At 39.6% G+C, this 27,063-nt stretch overlaps 1 protein-coding gene, 1 long non-coding RNA gene and 1 other non-coding gene across 3 annotated transcripts in view; 1 reads left to right on the top strand and 2 right to left on the bottom strand.

The window, feature by feature from the left end:
* Positions 1 to 453: 453 nt before the first annotated feature.
* PRIM1 (DNA primase subunit 1) lies at positions 454 to 17,074 on the bottom strand. The gene is made up of 13 exons (XM_070407661.1): positions 16,942 to 17,074; positions 16,213 to 16,370; positions 12,410 to 12,516; positions 12,265 to 12,338; positions 10,692 to 10,828; positions 10,213 to 10,271; positions 8,579 to 8,688; positions 7,959 to 8,047; positions 7,663 to 7,792; positions 5,838 to 5,907; positions 4,641 to 4,732; positions 1,978 to 2,076; positions 454 to 571 (listed from the first exon to the last, which is right to left on the bottom strand). The coding sequence occupies exons 1-13, from the start codon at positions 17,042 to 17,044 to the stop codon at positions 552 to 554; spliced, it is 1,248 nt and encodes a 415-aa protein (XP_070263762.1). The 5' UTR covers positions 17,045 to 17,074; the 3' UTR covers positions 454 to 551.
* Positions 5,011 to 5,146, bottom strand: LOC139007883 (small nucleolar RNA SNORA58). Its single transcript, XR_011471017.1, has one exon. It is a non-coding gene; the product is annotated as a small nucleolar RNA SNORA58 (small nucleolar RNA).
* A 152-nt stretch (positions 17,075 to 17,226) lies between the features above and the next one.
* Positions 17,227 to 27,063, top strand: part of LOC139007011 (uncharacterized) — a 57,787-nt gene continuing 47,950 nt past the window's right edge. Inside the window, exon 1 of the long non-coding RNA XR_011470819.1 lies at positions 17,227 to 17,304. This is a non-coding gene — a long non-coding RNA (uncharacterized lncRNA). The remainder of the gene's footprint in view (positions 17,305 to 27,063) is intronic.

Genomic DNA, 27,063 nt, shown 5'->3' with positions numbered 1-27,063 from the left:
TCACCCTGATTAGCCAATGGGAAGCGTATCGGAGGTATGGTTAATTACCATGTTTGTCTATTATTAGATAGGATTAAACTTTTACATATTTATCTGCAATCAACTTATTCTGCCCATTACTGTTCCTTCCAGCAACCTGGACACTGCTTTGGTGGTCTTAGGAATCTTTTCAACATAATTATTTCTCAAGAAAAGGAAATTTTGCTTTGAGTATTAAAATGTATACAAGGGCCCTAACCGGTTTGGCTCAGTGGATAGAGCGTCAGCCTGCGGACTGAAAGGTCCCAGGTTCGATTCCAGTCAAGGGCATATACCTTGGTTGTGGACACATCCCCAGTAGGGGGTGTGCAGGAGGCAGCTGATCGATGTTTCTCTCTCATCGATGTTTCTAACTCTCTATTCCTCTCCCTTCCTCTCTGTAAAAAATCAATAAAATATATTAAAAAAAATGCATACAAGGTTCTGCCATATTTATTTCATGACTCTTCAAGTGTTTGATTCTTGGTTGAAGATAGAAGTTATCCACATTAGTTAGAGGGGAGTTGTTATCTTCAGAAGTCTTTTTGTAAATCTAAAATAGAATAGATTTTTATCAGAGGATAGTAAAGGAAAACAAAACAAAGCCCACTCTGATTTGCTTAATGCTTCCACTAAATTAAAAAAAAAAAAGGCTGTGTGGCATAAAGATTTGCTTTCACATTTACTGAAGCCCACATTATAGGCTGGGCTAGTACAGAACAAGACAAATATCACCACTTGGAATGGCAGCTTTAACAAGGCTTTCCAAGTTCAGAGTCATCATTGTTCATTCAACAGGCACATATTTGAGTATCTACTATGAATAGAGCATTATTTTAGGCACTACTGTTTAGCCATCACACATTTTATTATGAAGCGGAAAGGGAGTTTATATTTCTATAATGTTGGCGCAGTTTTCCATGGTATTCATCAATCTCTTAAATAGTATTCACAACTGATTTTTTTTTTTGGCGTACACATATGCTCTGGTCTCTCCTATCCAAAGAATGCTTCCTTTGACACTGCTATACTCTTAGCACCTCCCTCTAGTTCCTATATTCAACAGGATTTTATCAGTTACCTATTGCGTTTGAAACTTGATGTTCTTGAAACTTTCCTTTCTCCTGGTTTCTGTAGCACTTTTACCTCCATCTTTCATCTCTCCACTTGTAAATCATTACCGAGTCTCAAGGATTGCAGCTTTTGGGGATCTCCAATGCTGTCCTAATGGTAATAGCCCAATTGGCCTTTTGGGTTCTTTCTACCCCCTACCTCTCCAGATATACTGTTGTTAGATTTATCTTTCTAGACAAAACTACAAATCATGGCACTCCCTTCCTTAGTCTGCTTCTTCAGATTTCTAGCTCATCACTTCCTGACACATCTTTTTCCAGATTAGCCATACTACTTGATGGTATCCACAGTGATCCAACGCTTTTTTGTCTATATGCCTTTGCTTTAAGAATGAATAACCGGTCTCCTTTTTCCATTCCTATACCCCGATCTTATCAAATCTCTGCTTGTGGAAACACTACTCATACTTTAAGGCATCGTATATTGGCACACGGGGGGTTAGACTTCTTATAGCAGCTTACTGAAGAGTTCTAATACCACTCTTTAAATATGAAATCTTCTCAAGTTATTTTAATCAGATGATATCTTTCTTAGTATTTTGTACCAGTTAGTACTTCCTCGGGGCAGGAAGGCATGGTGTGGAATTCATCTTTGTATAATTCATCTTTGTTTCCCACATAGTACCTGACACTTGGAAGGTGTTTAATAAACATGTGTTGAACTGAATTAAGGGACCTTAATTTTCAAAAACACTAAGGACAGTAAGATAAATCAGTAACATTTTTGGGAGGGCAAGGACTAGAGCTCTAAAACTGCTCACTTGCTGGATGCTTTAAACTACTATGCTAAGATCTAAATAGCTAAAAGGGAAAGGCATAGTCTTACCACTCTTCTTGAGAAGTTCTCCTTTTCGGGATTTATCCAGGTTTTCAAGAAACTTTTCAAAAACTTTTACGTAAGGGCCTAGACTGGTCTTCTTATAATCTAAATTATAATGACCATGCATTAAAATTAGCATTTTGGCAGCAAGAATAACATGAAAGTATAATTTTAAGTTTCTTATAAGAATTCTATACCAATGTTGTCTAATAGAAATATGAGAAACGTATAATTTTAAAGTCTAGTAGCCACATTAAAAAGGTGAAATTGATTTTATACTTTAACTCATCCCAATATTAAATATCTAAAATATTATTTCAAAGAATAATAAAAATGGCTTTCATACTAAGTCTTTGAAATCTAGTATTTTGTACTATTACATCTCAATTTAAATGCTATACTATCATCAGAAATACTTGATCTATATTTAGATTTAAATTATAAAACATGCAATTAAAAAAGTAGGTTCATATACCCAAAATTTCCAAACACACATAAAAGTTTTCTAATAATTAAATCAACCACCAGTTTTTAAATTTAAATCAATTAAAATTTAAAAATTAGCTCCTTAGTTAATACCAGATTTCAAGTGCCAATAGCCACAGGTGACTACTGTATTAGACAGTACTGCTCGAGCACATTTAACCACATGGACACATCTACTCCAGTAGTCAGGCTTTCTAGTATTAGATCAATATAATCTATTGTTATGTGGTAAGTTCCATGCAACATTTCTTTCTTTATAAAGTGTAGAGGCAGCCAATTGATGTTTCTCTCTCCCTCCTTCCCTCCCTCCCTCCCCGTTCCTCTCTTTCTCAAATCAATAAAAGCATATCCTTGAGTAAGGATTAAAAATAAACAAAAAGAGAAACGTCACTATGAGGGCGGAACATCGATCGGCTGCCTCGGGCACACCCCCTACTGGGGATCAAACCTGTAACCCAGGCATGTGCCCTGACCACAAATCGAATCAACAGTCTTTTGGTGCACGGGATCATGCCCAACCAACGAAGTCACACTGGGTGCACTAACAGGTTTATAATGTAAATATCAGCTCCCTGCCTTATTTCTGACCATCTTCTTGAATGGCAACCGATTTTTCTTTCCTAGCACCCATTTCTAACAAATGAACACTTTCATTGTTATTTAGAAATCTGAGGCCATTCCTTCTAAGAGGTCTGCTTTTGGGTGGGGCGGAGGATGAGGGAAGTAGGCTGGGGTCTGAAAGCTCTTAAGATCTTTTTCTTAATTCTCAGTGTTCTGAAATTTCAAATGATGTGCTTTGGTATAGGTCTTTTTCTTATTATGCTGAACCCTTTTAATAAAGTACTCATTACAGGGGTGTTTTCCTATGTAATTTTGACAATTATTTCTTCCCTGTTTTATTTCTTTTTTTGAAACTCCCATAGTCAGATAACAGACTCCTGAAACAGTCTTCTAGTTTTAACTCCTAAAAACAATAACCATCACCACCACCGCCACCATTTTTGTATTACTTTCTGGGAAATCTCAATTATTCTTTTCCAACCCTTCCACTGAACTTTTTATTCTAAAGATTTTTTATTTCTAAGACCTCTTTCTTGTTTTATTTTTTAATTTTTTAATTTTATTGACATCAGAGAAAGAGGAAGGGAGAGAGAGACACACACATTGATTTGTTGTTCCACTTATTTATGCATTCATTGCTTGGTTCTAGTATGTGCTCTGACCGGGGACTGAACCCACACCTTGGTTAGGGAAAACGCTCTAACCAACTGAGCTACATGGCCAGGGCTCTTTCTTGTTTTATGTGTGTTTCTTTTTTACAGTATTCTGATCTTACCTGATGGATGCATTATCTTATTCTCTGAGATATTATTTTTAAAATTTTTACTGATTTCAGAGAGAAAGGGAGAGGGAAAGATAGAAACATCAATGATGAGAGAAAAATCATTGAACAGCTGCCTCCTGCATGCTCCATTTGGGGATTGAGCCCCGCAACCTGGGCATGTGCCCTGATCAGGAATTGAACTGTGATCTCTTGGTTCATAGGTTGACGTTCAACCACTGAACCACACCCAGCTGTGCTGAGATATTAGTGTTTTTAAAAAAGGTTTCCTTTGTTCCTTTCTTTGTCTCTTTTCTGAGTTCCCTTTTCCTTTTCTTTTCTTTGTTAATCCTCACTTGGGGATATTTTTCCATTGTATTTTAGAGAGAATGGAAAGGAAGGGAAGAGACAGAGAAACATCAATGTGAGAGAGACACATCGATTGGTTGCCTCCCACATGTGCCCTGATCAGGGCCAGGATCAAGCCTGCAACCAGTATGTGCCCTTGACTGGAATTGAACCTGGGACCTTTCAGTCCGCAGGCTGACGCTCTACCCACTGAGCCAAACCAGCTAGGGCTCTCTGAGTTTCTTTTTCCAGTTTACTGGTATTCTGATTTTTCAAATATTTTGAACAGAATACTTTTGTAATTACTATATAAACTTTAATAGTGGAATGTACTATGTTTAGGTATTATGTTAGAGCTGGAATAGATAAAGTGATATCTGAGCTTGGGCTTTGAAAGAAGGGTAGCAATATTTGACTAAAAAAGGTTAAACAGAGATCACAGATCTGCTCTGCCCATTATAGTAGTCTATATAAAAAGCTTATGTTAAAATGAGACTTCAACATATTAACCTACCTCTGGTTCTATGTTTGTTATCTGATTCAGCTTTGTTCTCCTCTTTTTCTTCTTCATTAGTGGAAATAGCATCTAATTCATGGCAGATGGAGCTACAAATAACAGAATAAGAAAATTTTAAAGTTGGTTCTTGGTCAACATTACCCAGAGTATCATAGCACATGAATCTCTCAAGATTTTCTGTGAAAAAATCATGTGGCCAACTAATTTGGGATATTCTAAAAGCCATAATCTCTTCTTGGAGTTTTACATGCATATTAGCAGATTAAAGACTGGAAAATCTTTTTTTTTTTTTTAAATAATTAAAAGAGCAGATACTTAATGTCACTCATTCTCCATCATGAATAACTCCACAGGTTGAGAGGCAGGAAAATGTTGAAGTAATGCAACCAATCCAGCCACTGAATAGGCTGGCTAAAACTGGCACAAACTCCAAATTACTTTTGCATACACTGTCCCCCCTGCCTGGCCATGAGCACAGTCAGGCAAGGTCTACGGGTATGCCCAAGACTGGGAAATCTTTTTTTTTTTTTTATATATTTTATTGATTTTTTTACAGAGAGGAAGGGAGAGAGATAGAGAGTTAGAAACATCGATGAGAGAGAAACATCGACCAGCTGCCTCCTGCACACCTCCTATTGGGGATGTGCCCGCAACCAAGGTACATGCCCTTGACCGGAATCGAACCTGGGACCTTTCAGCCCGCAGGCCGACACTCTATCCACTGAGCCAAACCGGTTTGGCTAGGGAAATCTTGCAGTACAGAACTTTTAATCTGTTTAAGTCAGCATTTCTCAAACTTATTTGAACTTAAAAATCTTTTTCTTTTTTTCTCCTTCAAATTATAAGAGAAAGTCTATTTAGAAAGTTACAGAGATAGTAAAAGTGAGCTAGCTGGGCTATGTAGGCGTAGGAAACAAGTTACAGAGACAGAAGAAGGGCCCTTAGAGCTTAGCAACAACATACCTGGGGGAAGATGAAGGTGCCAGTGTGCTCCTGAGAGGGAGAGCACTCTTTTTCTTGCATAATAGCAGCTGAAAAACTAGTGCTCTGTGGAACTCACAAGGAAATGTTGCTCTACTAGGGCATCATCATATAGCCTCAGAGCGGCTGACTCTCTGGCAGGGATCTAATCCAATCTACTTCAAATTCAGAGCAACAATCACAAACAAAAGTGATCAATGATCTGGAACATACCTTATGGTTGGAACAGTAAACGGATCAAACTGATCCACTTTCTGTAAATCAATAGGCACTGAAATTCGACCTGTAAGAACCAAAAGTTACAAATGAATGATTGAATACAAATCATTATAGGCTGTTTTGGCTAAAATTTTAATTAGAAAATTGAAATTTAGAAAAAGGGTTAGACTTATCTTTAAATACAGTAGAAATATAATTTAAAAGTACTTTCATATTAGCTGTGTCTTTTATTTTTCTTAAAAACACCACCAAAACATAGGTGTGAAAGACTGTTAAGCTATTACCTAGTTGCTCTTATCTATACCTTTATTTCTATCTCCCTCTTCCTAATATCCTTCTATATTTAAGTAGAGAATAATCTCAAATTGAGTAAATCTTGAAAATTGAAATGAAATAGATGGAAAGAGTTCATTTTATTACCTTAGTTTATGTGCTGAGATCAAAACAGACACCTACATGTTAGGCATCTTGAGAAAGCATTTTGGAAATAAAACAGACATTATACTACCCTTTTATAATATTCACACCTGGGACACTACATAAAATTTGTCACACCTCAAAAATTAGATAATGAATGTAAAGAATGCCAGGTGAATAACAAATAGAATAATTAGAAGAATTGAGAGTTGATATTAAAGACAGAGTAAAAAGACTGCAGCTAATTAATGGGAAAAGGATATAATTAAAATGTATTCACTTATTAATGGACACAATTATTTACCCGAACCTTGAATATTAGAATAAGGGGATATCCAGTGAAGCTTTAGAATTAAGCTTACAATTTAAGCTTATTACAAAAAGAAGCTAAAAACATAGTTGACAGGTTTGAAAAAGGGCTACATAAACTTATGGACTAGTTATTAAGGGAAACTAGGCAATTTGGGAGAACTGATTATGTGACAATTTTCTAAGTGCTTTATATTTTAGATGGTCACAATAACCCACTGAGGTAGGTACTATCATTATCTCCATTTTACAGATGAGAAAACCAAGGCACACAGAGTAATTTCCCTAACATCCATCACCCAGTGGCAGAGTTGGATTGCTGACACCAAAAAGGACAACTATATACTTTTCTAATGATGGAGTAAAGTTATTCCAATATAGCCACTTTATATTTTAAAGTCAGTTTCAGTCCATCAAATGTTATCTAAGAGAAATGTGAAAGAGAAAAGCTAAAACTATTGAAAAACTACTGAGGGAGGCAGCATGGTGGAAAAAGCATAGAACTTTTGAGTTTTCAGAAATGAACTCTGTTCCTAGCTCTAAAACAATTTGTTTTTAGACTGTGGACAAGTCACTTTAACTTCTTGGGCCACTGTTTCCTCATCTGTACAATGAGAACTATTGTCCTGTAATTTCTAAGTTCCTTTCCAACTCTAATTCTAACACTGAACCACAGAAACACAACTGAATATGTAAACTCACCCAGTAGCTACTAATCAACAATTAAAAAAATAAGTTAGCTCAGCTGGTTTGGGTCAGTGGCTGAGCATTGACCTGTGAATCAGTAGATCACGGTTGGATTCTTGGTCAGTGCACATGCTCATGTTGCAGGCTCAGTCCCCAGTAGGGAATGTGCAGGAGGCAGCTGATCAATGGTTCTCTCTTATCATTGATGTTTCTGTCTTTCTCTCCCTCTCCCTTTCTCTCTGATATATATAAAAAAAAAGTTAACTTAGGTATTAACTGACAGAACAAGGCCTCAATCTTTAATATGTCAGGCATCATATGTAGTCACACCTAGTGGCATGCTTGCTAAAACAAAAAAGTAACTTTTATTTCTTTTTTAGTTCCCCTTATTTTCTTTTCATAGTACCTGTTTTAGGATGAACACTAAAAGGGCTCTTCAGCAAATGATTGATTCCTTTGCTAACATTGATATCCAGCCGTGGAAAACAGTACTGGAGCATGATCTCCCACACAAGCAACTGTCCACTTCTGTCATTCTAAAAGGAGATGCAAGTCCAGCATGAGGATCAGTAGGAACTTTTGAGGATTTCCTTCCAAGTGGTTAAAAGGTGATCTCCAATCATCTTTAACTTAAATGGCAAAAGAATCAGAGTTTAAGAATTATATTATTATATTTATAATACAGATTTCCATGTTGTATACCGGATATATGGCCTTTTTCTTCAAATGCTCCCAACGCTGAAGTGAACTGTGAGGCTTTTGGAAGATTTCTTGAAGGCCATCATGCATTGGTGATGGGTCATTAAGGAACATAATCATTTAGGGCACATCAACAAACAACTTATTTTCTGTATGTATTACCACAAGAATATCTAGTTTAGATAGAAAATAATTCTTGTTTTCTAAAATGCAACTATTAAACACTAAAAAGTAACCCTGTAAAAATAAAGTGGTGATATGACAGAAAGAATGTCAAAATAACTATATAGGTTAATTAAAATCTTTCCCTGGTCTGTACATATTTTGACTAAATGATTCAGCATTTTTTAAATAACCATTAATCCTAGGACTACCAACTTCCATAAAGAGGAAATTTGTTTATGAAATGGCCTCATGTCTTATTGTATTCCATAGTGGAGATACAAAAAATGTAGAAATACAGGAGATGTTTTGTATAAAAAAGATTAAACGTATAAGTATATGAGAAAAACATTAGAAAGATTGTAAAAAAAAAAAATTAAGTACATGAGAATATGCAGGCAGAACACATATATAATATCAATACAAGTAGCTCACAAAGAAATGGTCTTGGGAAAGGATATTGTCAGGAATAAGAGCTAAAATCTTATCGCAGCTTTCTTTACTTCCAAGAATATCTTGATCAACCAAGGCATATTCTTCAAAGTATTTACTTATTATGTTTATAGATTTTCTGTAGGAATAACAATAACAAAGTCTCAATACTACTAGCAACACATACCCCACAATAACTTTTGTTGCTATTTAGACTGAATTTCTAGAACTTAACTAGGTAAAATGGGACTAATACCCTTCTCACAGTTATGAGAGTTAAGTCTAAGGGGAAAGAACCTAGCATAGTGCCTGGCTTAGAAGAAATATTCAAGAAATGTTTACTTCTGAAACTCCACAGCTTAGCAGGTTAACCACATCATAAATACAGGGGTGGGCAAAGGTAAGTTTACAGTTATAAGTACAAGAAAAAGTTTATTCTTCCATTACATATTAATGTAATATGAACAACTGTATACCTACTTTTGTCCACCTCTGTATATAACAAGGATAGAAAGCAACCAATTCAGGACAACATCAGTAGCAGAATGTGGGATAGTCTACAGTTTCTACTCTGAATTGCTTGTTTTAACACCTCGGCAATTATATAGTGCTTAGCAATCTGCAAATAGAGTTCACATCTACTGTTTCATTTAATTTTTGCCACAACTCTAAGACAGATGGAGCAGATATTATTCTCCCCATTATACAGATAAGGAAGTAGAGGCTCGAGTATTTTGTTGAGGTCAGAGTAATTGTCAGCATACAGACCTTACTCCTAATGCAATGCTTTTTCCACTGTCCTAGAGAAGTAGTGAATTCAATGGAAGAAGTATGGGTATGGTATCAAGCAAATTATATAATCCCTCCAAATCTCACTTTGTTAAGTGGAGATACCATCATATCCCTCATTGGGGTTGTTGGGAAAACCAATGAGAACACTTGAAAAGTACCTACCTATCATAAATATGTAGCACACAAGGGACACTGAATTAATTCTAGCTATTATTGTAAAATGCTACCCAGCAGAGAAAATTGGTAAGGTGTATAGAGCAAGAACAGGGCCAACTTTTGGACAGCTTTGACAATCCAACATGGAATCACTGTCAGCCATGACAGTGATGTCAAGTGCTAAGCCAAGACTGAGGTAATGGGTTGTAATGGGAACGCCTTTATGAAGGGACTGGAATGCCCAAAACCACCACTCTGGATGGATAAGGACTCCATATGGACACTGCTATTAGTGGGATCATCACAGTGGTGGGCTATAAGAACTCCGAGCTCCAACCTCCCAAGGCTGGGGCCCACCTATACCCCGGGTAACACTCAGAGCCCACTCCACCGGCTGCGTGCTGCCACTCTAGCTGCCTGGCTTGAGACCAACACCCATCTCTCCAGGTGCGGATGCTGCCAGTGACTGGGACTTGCCTGAGGAATACTCACTCTGTTGGTTTCTGTCAGGTAAGCTCTTCCTTTCTATGTGAACCTGCATGGGACTCTACCAGCTTATTAGGAGGTCTCCCCTAATAAACCTGGCACTGTGGAAGCCAAACATGTGTGAGTGACTCCTTTCGGGGATGCTTCCTTGCTCAGGACACAATGTACTACAAGCTTGTGCAGGTAAAGCAGACACAACTTAAACTGCATGGAGTCTTTTCCAACAGACCTGACAAAGGGGTGAATTTTTTCACTTAGGTGAACTTTCTTTTTAACATCTTGACCACCCTGAAAAATAAACCATCAAAAAAGACTTTTATGTATATTACAGAACATAAGTGAAATAATTAAAATATTTCTATAATGTGTTCTAAAGATATTGATTAAATTGTGTAAAACAGAAAAGCTTATATGCTATTTTATATAGTTTCAATACCTATAACTTTCTGGGTTAACTTTACTTGACTTAATTGAACAAGAAAAGTAAACTATTAATCTTCCTTTTGCAACAAAGGAGGATATTTAAAACAAAATATGAAATATCTTTAAAAAATATAGCACTATGATTTTGATTGATCTACTAGTAAGATCACCTACTCTGGAAAGTGGATGCTATAAAAGATAGTTTAATTTTTTTAACTAAACATACTATGCTTGGTAACATCCAGCAAAAAAAATATATGCAAATTATCATTAAAAAGAGCTTACCTTTACAAGACTCAAATACTCAACTATCCCAGACCGTACTGCGGAGGACAGTTTTCTGACCGAGTCATCACAGACCCAACAATGAACACCTCTTCTTCCAGAATATACCCAGAGGCGATGCTTAAATCCAAAGTCCTCTGAGGAGGGGAGACATAACAGGTTTTAAAAAAAATGTATAAACTCCTGGTTCTTTCTTACTTCCTATTTTCATTTTTTACGTCTTGTCCACATGAACTCACTTTAACTATACTAAACTATTTGTAGTTTCCCATCCCCTTCTCCCCCATGCTCTTGCTTTTGACTATCTATCCTGGTCTTTGACAAGAATTTCCTCCTGCCCCAGCACTTCCATTTCTCTCCCTTAAAGACCCAGTTGAGGGATATTAAAGGAGTTAATAATTTTTTTTTTCCAAATGACTTAAAAAAATTTTTTTTTATTGATGTTAGAGAGGAAGGGAGAGGGAGAGAGATAGAAACATCAATGATGAGAGAGAATCATTGATTGGCTGCCTCCTGCACGCCCCCTACTGGGGATGGAGCCTGCAACCCAGGCATGTGCCCTTGGCCGGAATCGAACCTGGGACCCTTCAGTCTGCAGGCCGACGCTCTATCCATTGAGCCAAACCAGCTAAGGCAGGAGTTAATAAATTTAAAGGGCTTTGAACAATGCCTGGCACATAAGACCCTATTTTATTATCATTCTTTCTTTTATTTTGAATCCATACCCGAGGATATTTTTTCCATCGATTTTTAGATAGTGGAAAGGAAGGGAAGAGATAGATACGGAAAACATCGATGTAAAAGAGACACATCATTTGGTTGCCTCCTGCATGCGCCCCTGACTGGGTCCAGAATCAAACCCGGGACCCTTTAGTGTGCAGGCAGATGCTCCAATCAGTGAGCCAAACTGGCTAGGGCTCCACTGATTTTTTTTTTAGAATGTGGACGGGGGCAAGGTTGGAGAGAGGGGAGGGAGACATAAATGTGAGAGACACATTAATTGGTTGCCTCCCACAAGGGCCCTGACTAGGGCTGGGGATCGAACCTGCAACCGAGGTATGTGCCCTTGACCGGGAATTGAACCCGAGACCCTTTGGTGTGCAGGCTGACACTCTAACCACTGAGGAACATTGGCCAGAGCTTTGTTATCATTCTTATTATCACCTCTTCTGGGAAGCCTTTTCTGATCCAATCTCTTCCCATTCGTATATCCACTCCTGCTGTCCTATATTCCCAAATGTAATCCTCAGTTTTCTTATTTGTCTCCTTCTTAGACTGTGTAACCTACTTGAAGTAAGAATTGTTCTTTCGTATTTCCCTCATGTAGGACAGCACCTAGCACATAGAGTTGCTCAATAGATAATTGAATTGGGAAAAAACTCACTGGTTTGATCACAGCTTTATTAGAGTTTCAACTCTAACTTTATTGTAATCTTTTATTTTCCGATTACATGTTTTAAGGAAACATGTTAGAAATTTATGGGATTTGATTATAACATGGTATAGATAGAGTAATATTTAGAGGAAAAGAGATTCTTACATTTGACCCCACTCAGACACTGCTGATACTTGCCCTTCAATGCTCGGTCGATGATGCGTATGGCCATTGTCATGAGGGTCCAGCACTTAGAACATATGTCTGCAGAACTGGAAGAGAGTCATCGTTACTCACTGTCAATGATATCACCCACTCTACCAACAAAGCCTGTGGTGCTTACCTACAGCATCTCCTCACATCATCATAGTCTGTCATGTCGATGTCAAACACCAGTTCTTTTTCCTGAGCCTGGAAAGCTCCCAGCTTCACTGTATTATGTTGATTGGGCTAAAAGTACAAAATATCAATCAGTTTCTGTAAGAGCTGCCATGCTGCCAAATATGCTTGAAAAAGTGACCAAAGAAAAGTGAGAAACCATATGATGCCAAGCTGATGTCAGTTCATTAATTCATATCCTATACATCCAGAATTGATGAGTGTAACTTTCATCTACTTAAAGCAGGGTTTGGTAAATACATATTATCATCAAATTTTTTCCCCTAGTTCTACTGAGATATAATTAACAGTTGATATTGTATAATAAATATTTCACCAATAGAAATAATAATAAAGCCTTTCTAGGTTTCTGATAAGGAAAAGTACCTATAATTAATGCTCTATTGCAAGGTGTTCTTTTTTTTTAAATTGAGATTTTATCCTTTTATTTTTTTTATTTTATTTTTTTTTAAAATATATTTTATTGATTTTTCACAGAGAGGAAGGGAGAGAGATAGAGAGCTAGAAACATCGATCAGCCGCCTCCTGCACATCTCCCACTGGGGATGTGCCCGCAACCCAGGCACATGCCCTTGACCGGAATCGAACCCGGGACCCTTCAGTCCGCAGGCCGACGCTCCATCCACTGAGCCAAACCGGTGTCGGCATCCTTTTATTTTATTTACTTATTTTTAATATATTTTTATTGATTTCAGAGAGGAAGGGAGAGTAAGAGAGAAACATCAATGATGAGAGAGAATCATTGATCGGCTGCCTCCTGCACACCCCCTACTGGGAATCGCGCCTACAACCAGGACATGTGTCCTTGACCGAAATTGAACCTGGGACCCTTCAGTCCGCAGGCCGGCGCTCTATCCACCGAGCCAAACCGGCTAAAACTCAAGGTGTTCTTAAGGATCTTTATTTGTTGCTGGACATATAAATAACAAAAATGTATTTTAAACTTTTCATTAATTAAAAAAAAATTCCCCAATTAGTTTGAACTGAGTCTTTGGCTCAGGCTGTAAGTAGTCTCCTTTGAGGTTATGGGTTACCAGATAAAGAAGATCGACAATACAGACACTTATTTTGATCCGTCCAAACCTGCATGAAAATGAGTGAAAGTTTTTTTTTTCTTTTAGAAAGGCACAATAAGCCTTGAGAAAAAAAAACAGAGAGGGGACAATACCACCATGATTTTTAAAAATGATTTGAATATATATATATATATTTCAGAGCGGAAGGGAGAGGGAGAGGGAGATGGAAACATCAATGATGAGCGAGAATCATTAATTGGCTGCCTCCTACACGCCCCCTACTGGGATGGGCCCTGACCAGGAATTGAACCATGACCTCCAGCTTCATGGGTCAATGCTCAACTGTGGAGCCACTCCAGCTGGGCAATACCACCATGGTTTTTATAAGGAGACCCATAAAAACTGAATCTTAAGCTCTCAGCAAGGAAAGGTAAGTAACTCTCTCCTTTGATCTTGGTCTATCTCATGTCTTTTATGTTTCTCTATTTTTATCGTTATTAGTATTAATCCTCACCTGAAGACATGTTTTTATTCATTTTAGAGAAAGGGAAAGAGAAACATTGATGTGAGAGTGGAAAGAAGATGGAGAGAGAGAGACATCAATGATGAGAATCATTAATGGACTGCCTCCTGCACGCCCCCTACTCAGGCATGTGCCCTTGACGGGAATCGAACCAGACCCTTCAGTCCACAGGCCGATGCTCTATCCACTGAGCCAAACTGGCTAGGGCATGCTTGCTGGCCTTTTTTCACATGTCTTCTCTCCTTCCTCTGTGATTTACAGTCAGAAAACCTGGGTTCAGGTCCCTGCTCTATCATTTAGAAATTGTGTGACCTAGGAAAAAATTATTTGAGTTCTCAAGGCCTGTTTTCTCCTTTGTAAAAAGAAGAGTGAGAATTTATGAAAAACAAATTATACATCTGAAAAAGTTCCATACAAAATCTATTACCCCATGTGTGTATTTTTCCTCCATGTGTGCATTTTTAAGGAGAGGAAGGGCAATTTTGGTATGTTCATTCATTTAACAAATGTGTACAGTGTAGCCCTAGCTGGTTTGGCTCAGTGGATAGAGCGTGCGCCTGAGGACTGAAGGGTTCCAGGTTCAATTCTGGCCAAGGGCACGTGCCTGGGTTATGGGCTTGATCCTCAGTTGGGGAAAAGCTGATCGGTGATTCTCTCTCATCACTGATGTTTCTGTATCCCTCTCTGAAATCAATAAAAATATATTTAAAAAAATATATGTACGGTGTACTCTCTCCACCAGGCACTGTTTCAGTGGCAGGGGGACAGGAGAGATGGCAGGCTGCAATAGGCCTTATGAATAAGGACTTGAAGGAAGTGAGGGAATGAACCAAGATATTTGGGGAAATAGGTTCTAGAAAGTGAAACTTCTTGAACAAGGGCAGTGTGGCAGGGGTGGGGTGAGTGACAGGGAGAGAGGGGCTTTTACTCTGAGTGAAATGGGTAGCCACTGGAGAATGGTTTTGAGCAGAGGGATCACAGGATCTGACTTTTTAAAGGATCACTCTGACTGCTGTATTAAGACTAGACTCTAGAACAGTAGGTTCCCAACCTCTTTTTGGCCATGCCCCACCTAAAATCCTGATGCCCCCCCACCCCGTGACATATAATTCTTATTATTCAAAAAGTGAACATCTATCCATGTGGAGGAAGCCTAAAAGGCCATTAACTTGGTCTAAACAAGCTTCCAAAGAACGTGGTATCCATGAAAGAGAAAAATAAAAGAACAAAAGGACAGTTGAAATACTGAGGAACAAATCACTAAGAAATTGTTAAAAACAAAACAAAACAAAGTGACATGAAAAAAATAGCAAAGTTTTAAGAATTGAAATGCATAAACACGTCACAATATATATACTGTATCTGAGGCCCCTAGAACAGCCGTGGGCAAACTATGGCCCTCGGGCTGGATCCGGCCTGTTTGAAATGAATAAAACTAAAAAAAAAAAAAAAAAAAAAAAAAAAAAAAAAAAAAGGTCGTACCCTTTTATGTAATGATGTTTACTTTGAATTTATATTAGTTCACACAAACACTCCATCCATGCTTTTGTTCCGGCCCTCCGGCCCAGTTTAAGAACCCATTGTGGCCCTCGAGTCAAAAAGTTTGCCCACCCCTGGTCTAGAACCATAAGAAATGCAAAAAATTCACTGTTAATAATTCATTCTCGAATTGCCCCCCCTTAAAAATCAAATTGCCCCCCTGTGGGGCATGTGCCCCACGTTGGGAACCACTGCTCTAGAGTCTACAGGAGCAAATTGTCAGGAAGTTTTTACAGTCATTCAGATGAGAGATGATGACGATGGTAGTAGCACTGGTAGCACTAGTTGGATGTTAGGTATTGTTATGGTAGAGAATTCCTAATACGAAGGAGGCAGGGGTGCGAGGGGAATGAAGAATAACTCCAATGCTGGGAGAGAATGTAACTCTCCTTAAACCATGCTGATTTCCACATTTAGTCTTTCGGCCAGATACTCAATTTTTTTTTTCTTCCCTTAGGGAGAATACAACCAATTCACATACAAAGTATTTCCAGTCAGTAATGAACAGTATCAAAGAACAACAACAAAAATTGCTATCAACTTGTAAAAACAGTTAAATAAGTGTTGCTCTTCTAATAGAATAAATTATAAAAACATAATCACAAAACGCTGGGGGGTTCTTGGTGCTTTTAAAAAACCCACAACATACATAAGACCCGAATTCCTTACTCTGTGGGAATATACCGCTCCTATATCAATCTTGTATGGATTCATTTTCTGCATCTCCTTTTCCAGATCACTCTGGTTGCTGAAGGACTGGTAGCGAATGTAAATGTCATCTTTCAACGTGAATGAAAATTCACGGTGTTGAAAGTAATTCTTTATCACTGCAAATACATGTACATTTTAAAGTTAATTTGGTAATTTCAATAAGCCCTTTACTGTGCTACATGTAAAAAATAAAATATAAAAGCCAAGACCTAGTCTCTCATTTGAAGGGGCTTATTACCACACGGCATCTCATAGGGAAAAGTAAAAAAGAGAAAAACGATGCAGAAATATTTTAAATATATACCGCCCCCTCTGTCTCCTCGGTGGGCACTGGTACATCCTCCTGCGACCAGTTAAGTGCCTCTCCTCCTCCGGGAGGTGCCCCTCCCACCCCGATGCAGCTCATGCCTCTGCGACTTCATCCTACGACCCGATACTGCCCCTTGCTCGGCTCAGGCGCCGAAGGTGGGTCCGGCCACGCAGTGGTAGGATCGGCGGCTCAGCCTTTGAGAGTGGCCGCAGGCTGGTCATGAAATCCTCTCTCGGCCCCTTTACATTTCAGCGGTGGTGGTGGGGGGGGCTCGAGCTAATGCCTGGGCACTACATCTGGACAGGCGACAGGACCCTCCCCGAACCCCTGCACATTCCCTCCCCGACCTGCTACCACCCGCTCCCCGCCGCCATCACCTCCGCCATAGTTGAGCCAGCGGTAGTACTGGGCGTAGGGAAAGAGCCTCCGGTAATAAAGCTTAAGCAGCTCGGGCAGCTCGGCTGGGTCAAACGCCTCCATGGCGCGCGCTACTCAGCTCCGGCAGGATTCGGCAAGAATTGGCGGGAACCACACAAGCGCCTCCCCCACTGCGCCGGCGCAGCGTGGCCGCGGCCCGCCGTTTGCAGGGGTCGCTGGGAGTTGTAGTTGCCACCTGGGAGGTCGGCCTGTGGCGTGGGCGGCGCTCCCGGTGTCCCCGCCCACCCGCTTCCACAAAGGGTCCTCTACTCAGGTGCAGGGAGGAAGGCCGTGCCCATTCCAAGGAGATGGTCTGCGGAAAGGTGAGCCCTGGAGCATATTGACTTAGGTTATAATGAAGGAGTAAAAAAGATGTTCGCTAATTTATGAATATTGTAGAAAGAATACATTTAAACAATGTGAAGCAGTATCTTTTAGAGGGTTTGGATGTTAGTTCTTCATAGGATTACGGGGTCCAATAGGTGGAAAAATTTCTCAACCAAATGGGAAAAGCACGGCTATTTATTCAGAGCTTGCTATATCGCCTGGGAGTCAGCTACTGTCACTTGCATGTTGGCACCCCCTAAAAGGCAGGCAGAGGAGAGGGAGAGCTTTACGGTGGAAAAAGGTTTCAGGTGTGCACTGATTCAAGGCTATTTGTATGGGGAAGATGTAGGTGGGCTAACTAGGAGTGAGGCATCCTATGTGATTTGGTTACAGGTGCCTATTGGCTTTTTTTTTTCCTGGTTGGTCCTAAGTTAGAAGTGGAGACAAAAATTAGGGAAGTTGCCAGTTATTAATCAGCTTCGGGCCAATTTGGGCCAGTTGTTACAGGGATTATTGTTTGGCTTCCTGGACTGGCACTAGAGACAGGGGTCTGATTTATAGCAGGCTGGCTTCCTGGGCTATGTATTATAGAAAGGAGGGTCGGTTTCCTGGGTACGCTTCTGCAAGTTGTGGGTCAGAGTTCTGTTTTTATTTATTTATTTTTTAAAAAAATATATTTTATTGATTTTTTACCGAGAGGAAGGGAGAGGGATAGAAAGTTAGAAACATTGATGGGAGAGAAACGTTGATCAGCTGCCTCCTGCACACCCCCTACTGGGGATGTGCCCGCAACCAAGGTACATGCCCTTGACCGGAGTCGAACCTGGGACCCTTCAGTCTGCAGATCGACGCTCTATCCACTGAGCCAAACTGGTTAGGGCCAGAGTTCTGTTTTTAAACATGGTCTGGCTATTGTTTATTTGTATATTCAGTCTCTCAAATAGAACACCCAGGAATACTAAAACTGGATTTAGAGGAAGCTTGCAGAATCATGGAGAGCTTGACAAGATGAAAGGAGTCTGTGTGCTACAGATCTGCAGATCTGCCAGTCAGTCTTGCCTGGTCTCCTCCTTGCAAACGTGGACTGTGGGTGGGCAGTATGATAGTAATCATTATTGTATTACTTTAAAACCATCATTTTCATGAATTTTATTTTATTTAAAAAAAATATTTGTGTTGATTTCAGGGAGGAAGGGAGAGGGAGAGAGAGAAACATCAATGATGAGAGAGAATCATTGATTGGCTGTCTCCTGCGCCCCCACACTGGGGATGGAGCTCACAACCGGGGCATGTGCCCTGACCGGGAATCGAACCGTGACCTGGTTCGGCACTCAACCACTGAGCCACGCCGGCTGGGCATGAATTTTATTTTTATAATAATAGTAGGAGAGCAAGGAGGGAATAGTCTGTAGTAAGTTATTATTAACCTAATCTTGAAAATGGTCCCTCAGCTCCTGTGGGCAGTGTGGTAAAAAATGGGCTCTGGGAAGATCATACTTATTTGAATATTTCTAGAAATCTGGCTTCCTGCACAAATCTTATTTGATTTTCACAATCCCTATGCATTCCGTTTTGGGTAGGGTGAATTTCATTGCTGGGAAGGTTTTCACTATAACACACGTAACAAGATTGCACCCCCCCCCCCCCCCCGCCCCGCCCCAGTGTTTCCGGAACCACATTACCCTGGACTTTTTAATGGAGGTTTCTGAGCTTTCTCATTGCTGCCTTTAGGAACTGACTTCTTTGGGCCATTTGGGAGTCCCCTATTTACATTTCAGGAATACTAGGGAGTGCAACATCTTAAGGAGCTAATATATAAGGGAAGAAAACAAAGGAAGTTATATTTATTGAGTTCCTACTGTATGCTCACTTTATTCAACATCAGTTCTCATCAGGAAAAGGAAAAATAAAGGCTAAATTCACTTAGCATTTGTTATGCCAAGAAGTACCATTTTAAGAACTTATTCCCCGTAAGAATATGGACAAATATCCCTATTTTACAGATAGGGAAATATGTAGAGAACTTAAAGTAGTATGTCTGAGGTCACACAGCTAGTAAGTCGGAGTCAGACAGCCTGGCTCCAGAGTCTGTGCGTTTACCTCTTAAGCTACATGCCATGTCTCCTCTACAAGGGGTTGTTGTGAGGGTTAAATGGGATAAAGGTGCCTGGCACAGTTCATAGTCCAGAACCACTCAATGTGAGAAAGCTGTTATTTGGTAAAAGTTCTCTGGTATAGAGGCTTTTATCCCAAGTGCCACTGAGAGGCAGTATTGCCATTCATTTAGTTCCCTTTGTGCTTCCTCCACAGAGGTGCAAAACCCCTTTGTCCGAGCCTTCTTCCGTTTTCTACCATCCTCTTTACATTTACTACTTATGTCTACTATCATCCGCTTTGGGTAATCTGTCAGCCTACGTCTCTCTCCCCAAGTTCTTTGCAGACTTGGACCCCACCTATGGACTTCCCTTCCAGTTCAACTCCTATTGTTATTCTGGATGTTTTTAGCATGTAAAAGGATGATCTCTTTTCTAAATGGATAGTTAATTTGGTCATTATTTATTTTTTATTTTTATTATTGATTAGAGAGAGGAAGGGGGAAAAGGAGAGAGAGAGAGAGAAATGCTGATTGTTGTTCCAATTATTTATGTATTCATTGGTTGCTTCTTGTATGTGCCCTGCAACCTTGGTGTATTAGGACAACACTCTAACCAACTGAGCTACACAGCCAGGGCCCATTCAGTCATCCTTTAACTCAAGCATTTATTCCATTTATTTCTGGGGAGAAAAAATTAATGGCATGATTTCTGCTTCCAAAAAAGTTATAGTTTGTAGAGCCAATAGACACAAATAAAAAAGTGTGATGAAGTGTTATGGATTCATTCATAACCCAACTGTTTGTTGGCATCAGCATTTTCCTTAAGACTTGGATAAAATTGGTACAGGGAACATAGTCACAAAAGTGTAAATGGCATGGCACTTTCAGGACACTGCCAAGAGTTTCATATGGACAGAGCTCAGACTTCAAGGGAAGGCATAGCTGAGAGGTGGGCTAAGAGGCAAGCCATGGCCAGAACATTTCATTTCCAAGGAGTGTGGAAATAAAAATTATTCATCTTTCATTTTTATTCAGGTTTGGTTAAAATTGAAATAAAATATTGATAATATTAATATTTGATAAAAGCCTTGGGAGTAAATAATCTTGTTGAAACAAGTACTCCTGTTGAGAATTTGCAGTACTCCTGTGCTAGTTATTTCCCTCCCCAATAAGATAGGAAAGAGAAGATTAGAGAATAAGTTCTGTTGACACAAGAGCATAATTAACAGGAAGACTATCTAAGTGGGGCCCATGCCATATTTAAGTTTAATCATGTTAGGTTCTGTCTCTTATTATCATAAATTACTGAAAAGTAATAAAGAGCACCATCATATTTGTTTATGTCAAAGTTTTAGTTTGATCTCATAGGAATGTTTCTTTTAATTACAGAGCAAATGATCACCTCAAAGTCAATAAAACATGTATTATAGTACATTGCAATTGTTCTTCAATCTATATAATGAATTTGACATATGAAATTAAATTTTTTCACCTGAGTTGTTAATGAACCCACCAGATTTTTGCTAAGTTACCTGCCAATATACATAAAGTATAGATTCTCTTGTTAGTCATAAAGTGACATACTCTTTGGGGCTAGCTTTTTCCTTGCAGACTGCTTAAAATAAAGGATGGCAGATTTGCTCTGGCCTGTGTGGCTCAGTTGGTTGGAGTCACGTCTCATACAACAAATGGGTTTGGGTTCAGTTCCCCGTCAGGACACATACTCCGGTTGTGGGTTTGATCCCTAGTCCCCATTGGGGTTCGTGTGGAAGGCAACTCATGGATGTTTCTCTCACATCTATGTCTCTCTCTCTCTCTTACAATCAATAAAAATAAATAAATTTTAAAAAATGGAGTCAGGAGGCTAGAACAGAGAACTCACACACCTGTCACCAACAAACTACTGACCCCAACAGGAAGAAAATTACCTTGCCTCTTCCACAGGAAGTAATACTACATTACTACCTCAGCAGAAGGAAGCTTATGCCTTGCTCAGTGACAGCTCTGCTAATGGGAGACTGTCATAATTTAGCCGATGAAAAGTCACTATACTTTGAACTTTCAGTTACAACAGTCCCTCCGAAGTCCATAAAAGAGCATTCCTATCCTTTGTTTTTCTGGACTTAACACGTTTCACCATCAGCCTGCATGTCCCAAATAGCAATTCTTTGTTGTTCTGAAATAAACCCATTTTGCTCGAGAAATACCTGGCTATTTGTTGAAGGTCAACAGTTGTATGGTATGGGGGTGTAAATTATGTCTCAATAAAGCTGTTAGTAACATCCTTAAGTCTGGCTGCAGGGTTCAAGGCACAAAGCAGCTGAAGCTCTTTTGGAGAGGTGTGCCAGCATTACCGCTGAGAACCTCAGTTTGTAGCAGCTGATCTCAGGTTGGCAGTTTGAGAAGGCTCTGCTAAAATTAGCCTGCCTTCCCCTGCCCCCAGCCAGCAGGGGTTTTGCACACTAGTATTCCAACTTAAATCAGAGGATGGGGCTGAAGTAAACAGTAGAAGATCGTAACTCATGCATTGTGATTATGGAGGTGATTTCTAGGTAATTTCAAAAGTCATTAAAATAAATTAACCAGGCAGCACTATGTGGATGAAAAGGAAAGAGACTGACAACATACTAGTCGTGTAAGAAAGCTAAATTTTCATTTACCCTAACTGGAAGGTAATTGAGAATGTCTAGAATTGATAAATTAAGAAATAGTCTAAGTAGACAAATCTCCTGGGTCAAAGAAAGAAACATAAATGATTGCACAGCTTTTACAGATGAATGGTTATAAAAGTAAGCAGGCCACTTTGGGTTTGATATTTGAAATAGTCAAGGCATCTTCAGTTATTTGATTCATGTTCAGGTTTGACCTCTGGGGATTCTGCCTGGCCTGGCATATCTCTTCTGCAAGTGTATCTTCTTGCTGCCAGGTGTGATGGTTGAATAGTAATATGCAGGGAGACTGTGGGGTCCAAGCTTCTCCCTAATAAAATAAATGGATCTTCATCTTTGACTGGCATCAGGAAATTACCCTTTTAGTCAATAAACAGGCAAGCTGTCTGTTACTACAGTGCACCAGGGAATGCCAATTGGGCAGAACAGAGAACACAGTCCCCTCAGATAGGAGAGAGGCAGAAGCTTACAGGGGAGATTGGGGAGGTGGAGGGAGAGGGAAAAAGGAGAGACAGAAGTGAGGGGAAGGGAGGGAACAACAAGTGTTTTTTTCCCTTTCACCAGTTCCTCCAGTTTTACTCCTCTACACCATTAATGGTTCTGGATTCAATTACAACAACATTGTGGGGAGTACGGTTCTTCTCCACCAACAAGCAGTTCTTCATGACACCAGCTGGGTGTGCTACAATTCAACTCAATTCTGACACTGTCTAGCAGGAGATAACAACAAATTCCACAGGCCAAGGGTTCACCCCTCCAAGACAACCCTCCCCACCCACTTCAGATACCAGTTGCAAGCTCAGGTTATCACTTGTTCTTCTGACTGATTGGCTATAGATCAGAGGTTCCAACCACTCCCTACTTGGGTTCTATTAATTTGCTAGAGTAGCTCACAGAGCTCACAGAAACATTTTACTTACTGGATTACGAGTTTATTATAAAAAGATGTAATTCAGGAACAGCCAGATGGAGGAGATCCACTGGGCAGGGTGTGGGGAATGGGTGCGGAGCTCCCATGCCCTCTCCAGGCATGCCACACTCTCTCAGAATCTCCAAGTATTCACAAACCTAGGAACTCTCTGAACCCTGTCCTTTTGGGTTTTATGGAGGCTTCATTACACAGGCATGATTGATTTAAATTATTGGCCACTGGTGATCGAACTCAACTTCTGACTCCTCTCCCCTCCCTGAAAGTCTGGGGGTGGACTGAACGTTACAACCAGTTCTGCCAACGTGGGACTATACTGGGCAGTCTCCACACATCCGCTAGGCTGAGACTTTCTTGGGGCTGATCTGCAGTTTAAGGACCTTCCTCTCAAATCCGACTGTCTTCTCTCTTCTCTCTTTTTTGTTAATCCTCACCCAAGGATATTTTTTCCATTGATTTTTAGAGAGAGTGGAAGGGAGAGGCAGAGACAGAGAGAAAGAAACATCGATCGGTAACCTCCCATAGGTGCCCTGACCGGGGGATCAAACCTGCAACTTAGGCATGTGCCGGGACTGGGAATTGAACCCGCAGCCTTTTGGTGCACTGGATGACACTCCAACCAACCGAGCCACCCAGCCAGGGTTGCATGCCACAGAATCTTAAATAAAAATACATGTTCCTCCTTACTTAAAAAGAAATTATTTTAATTAAAAAAATCAAAGTAATATACATATATCGTTCAAAATTCAATTAGTACCCAAAACTTAATAATGAAACAGTTTCCTATCCTTCATTACTGCTACTTAGAAGCAAATGCTTTCAACTTTTAGCTATTTCTTCTTGTATTTACCTTTATATTTCTAAATAATATACTGTTATTTCTTTTTTTTACTTTAAAATATATTTTTATTTATTTTAGAGAGGAAGGGAAAGGGAGGGAGAGATAGAAACATCAATGATGAGAGAGAATCATTGATTGACTGCCTCCTGCATACCCCTACTGAGGATTGAGCCCTCAACCCGAAATTGAACCCAGGATTCGTCAGTCCACAGGCTGATGCTCTATCCACTGAGCCAAACCAGCTAGGGGCATGTTATTTCTTGATTTATCAATTTTAGACATTCTCAACATTTTCCTTTATAGTACAATTTTATTTTCTTGGAGTTAATGTTGACTTGTTTTTTTTTTTTACTTGCATAATTTTTATTTACTTTAATTTTTTTCAGTTGTTCTCAAATGTCAGAACACTTACCAGTAATATTCTCTAGATAAATAGATCATAGCATTATCCATTCTATTTCAACGGATCCAGTACAACTAATCTTCTTTATATTGATTATTTCAACATTAGAATAGCCTAACCAGAATTCTTATTTTTCATATTGCAAGGATCACGCTTGATTTAGTTGTTATAGAGGAGGGTATAGAGGGGATAAATGGTGATGGAAAAAAAATAAAATAAAGAAAAAATTTAAAATAAAATGATGTGAAGCATAAAGGCTGTTTTACTGATGCATTAGGAGGGAAGTTTTTTTTGATAAGTTAACAATCATAGTAGGAATTAGAACTAATTTAAATTGCCAACTGGAACTCAAAAGTGTGAGAATTCTCAATAAATATTTAGGAGTTTTCCCTACTGTCTACACCAGGGGTCCTCAAACTTTTTAAACAGGGGGCCAGTTCACTGTCCCTCAGACCGTTGGAGGGCCGGACTATAGTTTAAAAAAAAACTATGAACAAATTCCTATGCACACTGCACACATCTTATTTTGAAGTAAAAAAACAAAACGGGAACAAATACAATGTTTGTATTTGCATGTGGCCCGCGGGCCAGTTTGAGGACCCCTGCTCTACACTATTACGGAAAGGTGGAAGCCACTTAGATCTGCTGGACAGGATAAACAAAACACTGATCTTCCTGTTAATGAATTACTTCAGCAAAATCTCTAAGTCATCAACTTCTCATCTACATGGAAAGCTGTGTCTAAGATACATTACTAAGTAAAAAATAGAGTAGCATAAATAGTATCAAACCTTTGTAAAAATAAATTTGTATATGTACATATACATACGTGCATTCATGTACAGTGTGTGTGTGTGAAATAATCTAGTTGTTGGTGTTTGTCTCGGGTGGGTTGGGGGGTTGGACCTACACTTTCTGCATTGTGCATTTTTTGTCTTTGAGTTTTTCTATAACATATATGTTTATGATGGGGGATATTTATATTTAACTCACTTGTGGCAGGTCAGAAAACCAGTCTGTTAATCAGTGTGGTGGAGTTCTTGTTCTTAGGCAGTAAAGGGTAGGGTAGACACTTGGGTAGATGATGGGATGGGAGTTGGAGAGAGTATTACCCAAAGTCTCTGTACTAATTTAAGGGCCAAGTTGACCTTTACCACCAGAATAGTTTCTTTCTTTCTTTTTTAAAAAAATATATTTTTATTGATTTCAGAGAGGAAGGGAGAAGGAGAGATAGAAACATCAATGATGAGAATCATTGATTGGCTGCCTCCTGCATGCCCCCCACTGGGGATCAAGCCCACAACTCAGGGCATGTGCCCTTGACTGGGATCAAACCCAGGACCCTTCAGTCTGCAGGCTGACGCTCTATCCACTGAGCCACACCAGCCAGGCAACCTAGTGCAATTTAACTCTTTTCTTTGTCAGCACCACAACGGTTCTTGTAACCTCCAGATTAAAAAATTCATGGATGCTAGTCAGTTTTAACCTCAATTGACCTCACTATAGTACTTGCCTCTTGACCACCTCTTTCTTGAGACTTCTTAATGCCACACCTTCCTAAGTTTCCTTTCAAAAGGGCTCCTTTCTCTCTGTGTCCCCAGGCTCCCCCCTCACCTCACACCAGCCCTGTACTCTGCATAGAACCAACTCTGTAAACTTCTTAATTGAGTTAGAAACTGAACTTGTTATTTCTAGGCAATTTAGTTTCATGAGGAAGAGTGATGCCGTTTGTTACAGCAAAGTTCTTCAGTTCTGCTGGTCTGAGGACACACTTGATTCTCATGTATTGTAGTCCCTTCTCATTAGCCATAGGAGCTGGAATGGGAATATATTGTGTTCAACAGTTTCCCTAAACTTTAATAGCCTTACTTTTAAAACCTGTTTCTAGATGGCTTGTATTATGCTGATAGCCCAGTTATAAAAATTTAAAAGGCACAAGGAAAGCTGGGACACAGAAAGGAGAGGGTGTAATGAATTTGAAAGCACTAGTTGCAGAAGTAAAGCTGGATGCACCCTGGCCTGTGATGATTCCGTGTCTGGGTGTACATTTTATAATAGCGCCTTTGTTTATCTCTTGCACTGGGTCTCAGGGGGGCTGCAGGGCATGTTAAGAGAGATTGTTCCTTGAACACAATAGTTGCTTAATAAATATTCATTGATGAGGAAGCAGAGACTGGCACTTTAGAGCTTTGCAGATATGAAGCATTGTTCATCGAGATGCGCTGCAGGTTCTGGTGTGGGTGGAAGTGGTAATAATATGGCAGTTTTATGTGGAACACGCAGGGCACAGAGGCAACTCGATGGGAAAGAATGCCATGAGAAACTTCTGATAGGATATGTAACAAAGTTCCCCAGAGCTGTGATCTCTTTAGTCTAGGCCCAAGGACATTTGATGTCCTCTGAACTTTTCTTATATTCCTTTTGCTTTTATTTTTCAAATTGGCATCCATTTAGCACAACTGAGCCTCTCTGAGCCAGGCGCTGGCCCTCAGAGGTAAGGAGGCAGGATCCTTGCTTTTGGAGAGCACATTGTTTAGACCAGTGGTTCTCAACCTTCCTAATGCTGCGACCCTTTAATGTGGTGACCCCCAACCATAAAACTATTTTCGTTGCTACTTCATAACTGTAATTTTGCTACTGTTATGAATCGTAATGTAAATATCTGATATGCAGGATGTATTTTCTTTGTTACAAATGGAACATTATTAAAGCATAGTGATTAATCACAAAAACAATATGTAATTATATATGTGTTTTCCAATGGTCTTAGGCGACCCCTGTGAAAGGGTCGTTCGACCCCCAAAGGGGTCGAGACCCAC

Source organism: Myotis yumanensis, unplaced genomic scaffold, assembly GCF_028538775.1.
Source record: "Myotis yumanensis isolate MYYU_CA2020_CCGP unplaced genomic scaffold, mMyoYum1.0.hap1 SCAF_3, whole genome shotgun sequence".
Classification (NCBI taxonomy): domain Eukaryota; kingdom Metazoa; phylum Chordata; class Mammalia; order Chiroptera; family Vespertilionidae; genus Myotis; species Myotis yumanensis.
This window is presented reverse-complemented; position numbering and strand designations above follow the sequence as displayed.

Bases quoted from the DNA above. Each gene is read 5' to 3' on its own strand.
- PRIM1 (XM_070407661.1), bottom strand. From the start codon at position 17,044: ATGGAGGCGTTTGACCCAGCCGAGCTGCCCGAGCTGCTTAAGCTTTAT. The intron at 10,272-10,691 runs GTAAGCTCTTTT...TTTATTTTTCAG, and splicing joins AGTATTTGAGTCTTGTAAAG to GGTGGTCAAGATGTTAAAAA. The intron at 8,048-8,578 runs ATATCCTTTCCC...ATGACCCATCAC, and splicing joins TTTAGCTCTTATTCCTGACA to CAATGCATGATGGCCTTCAA.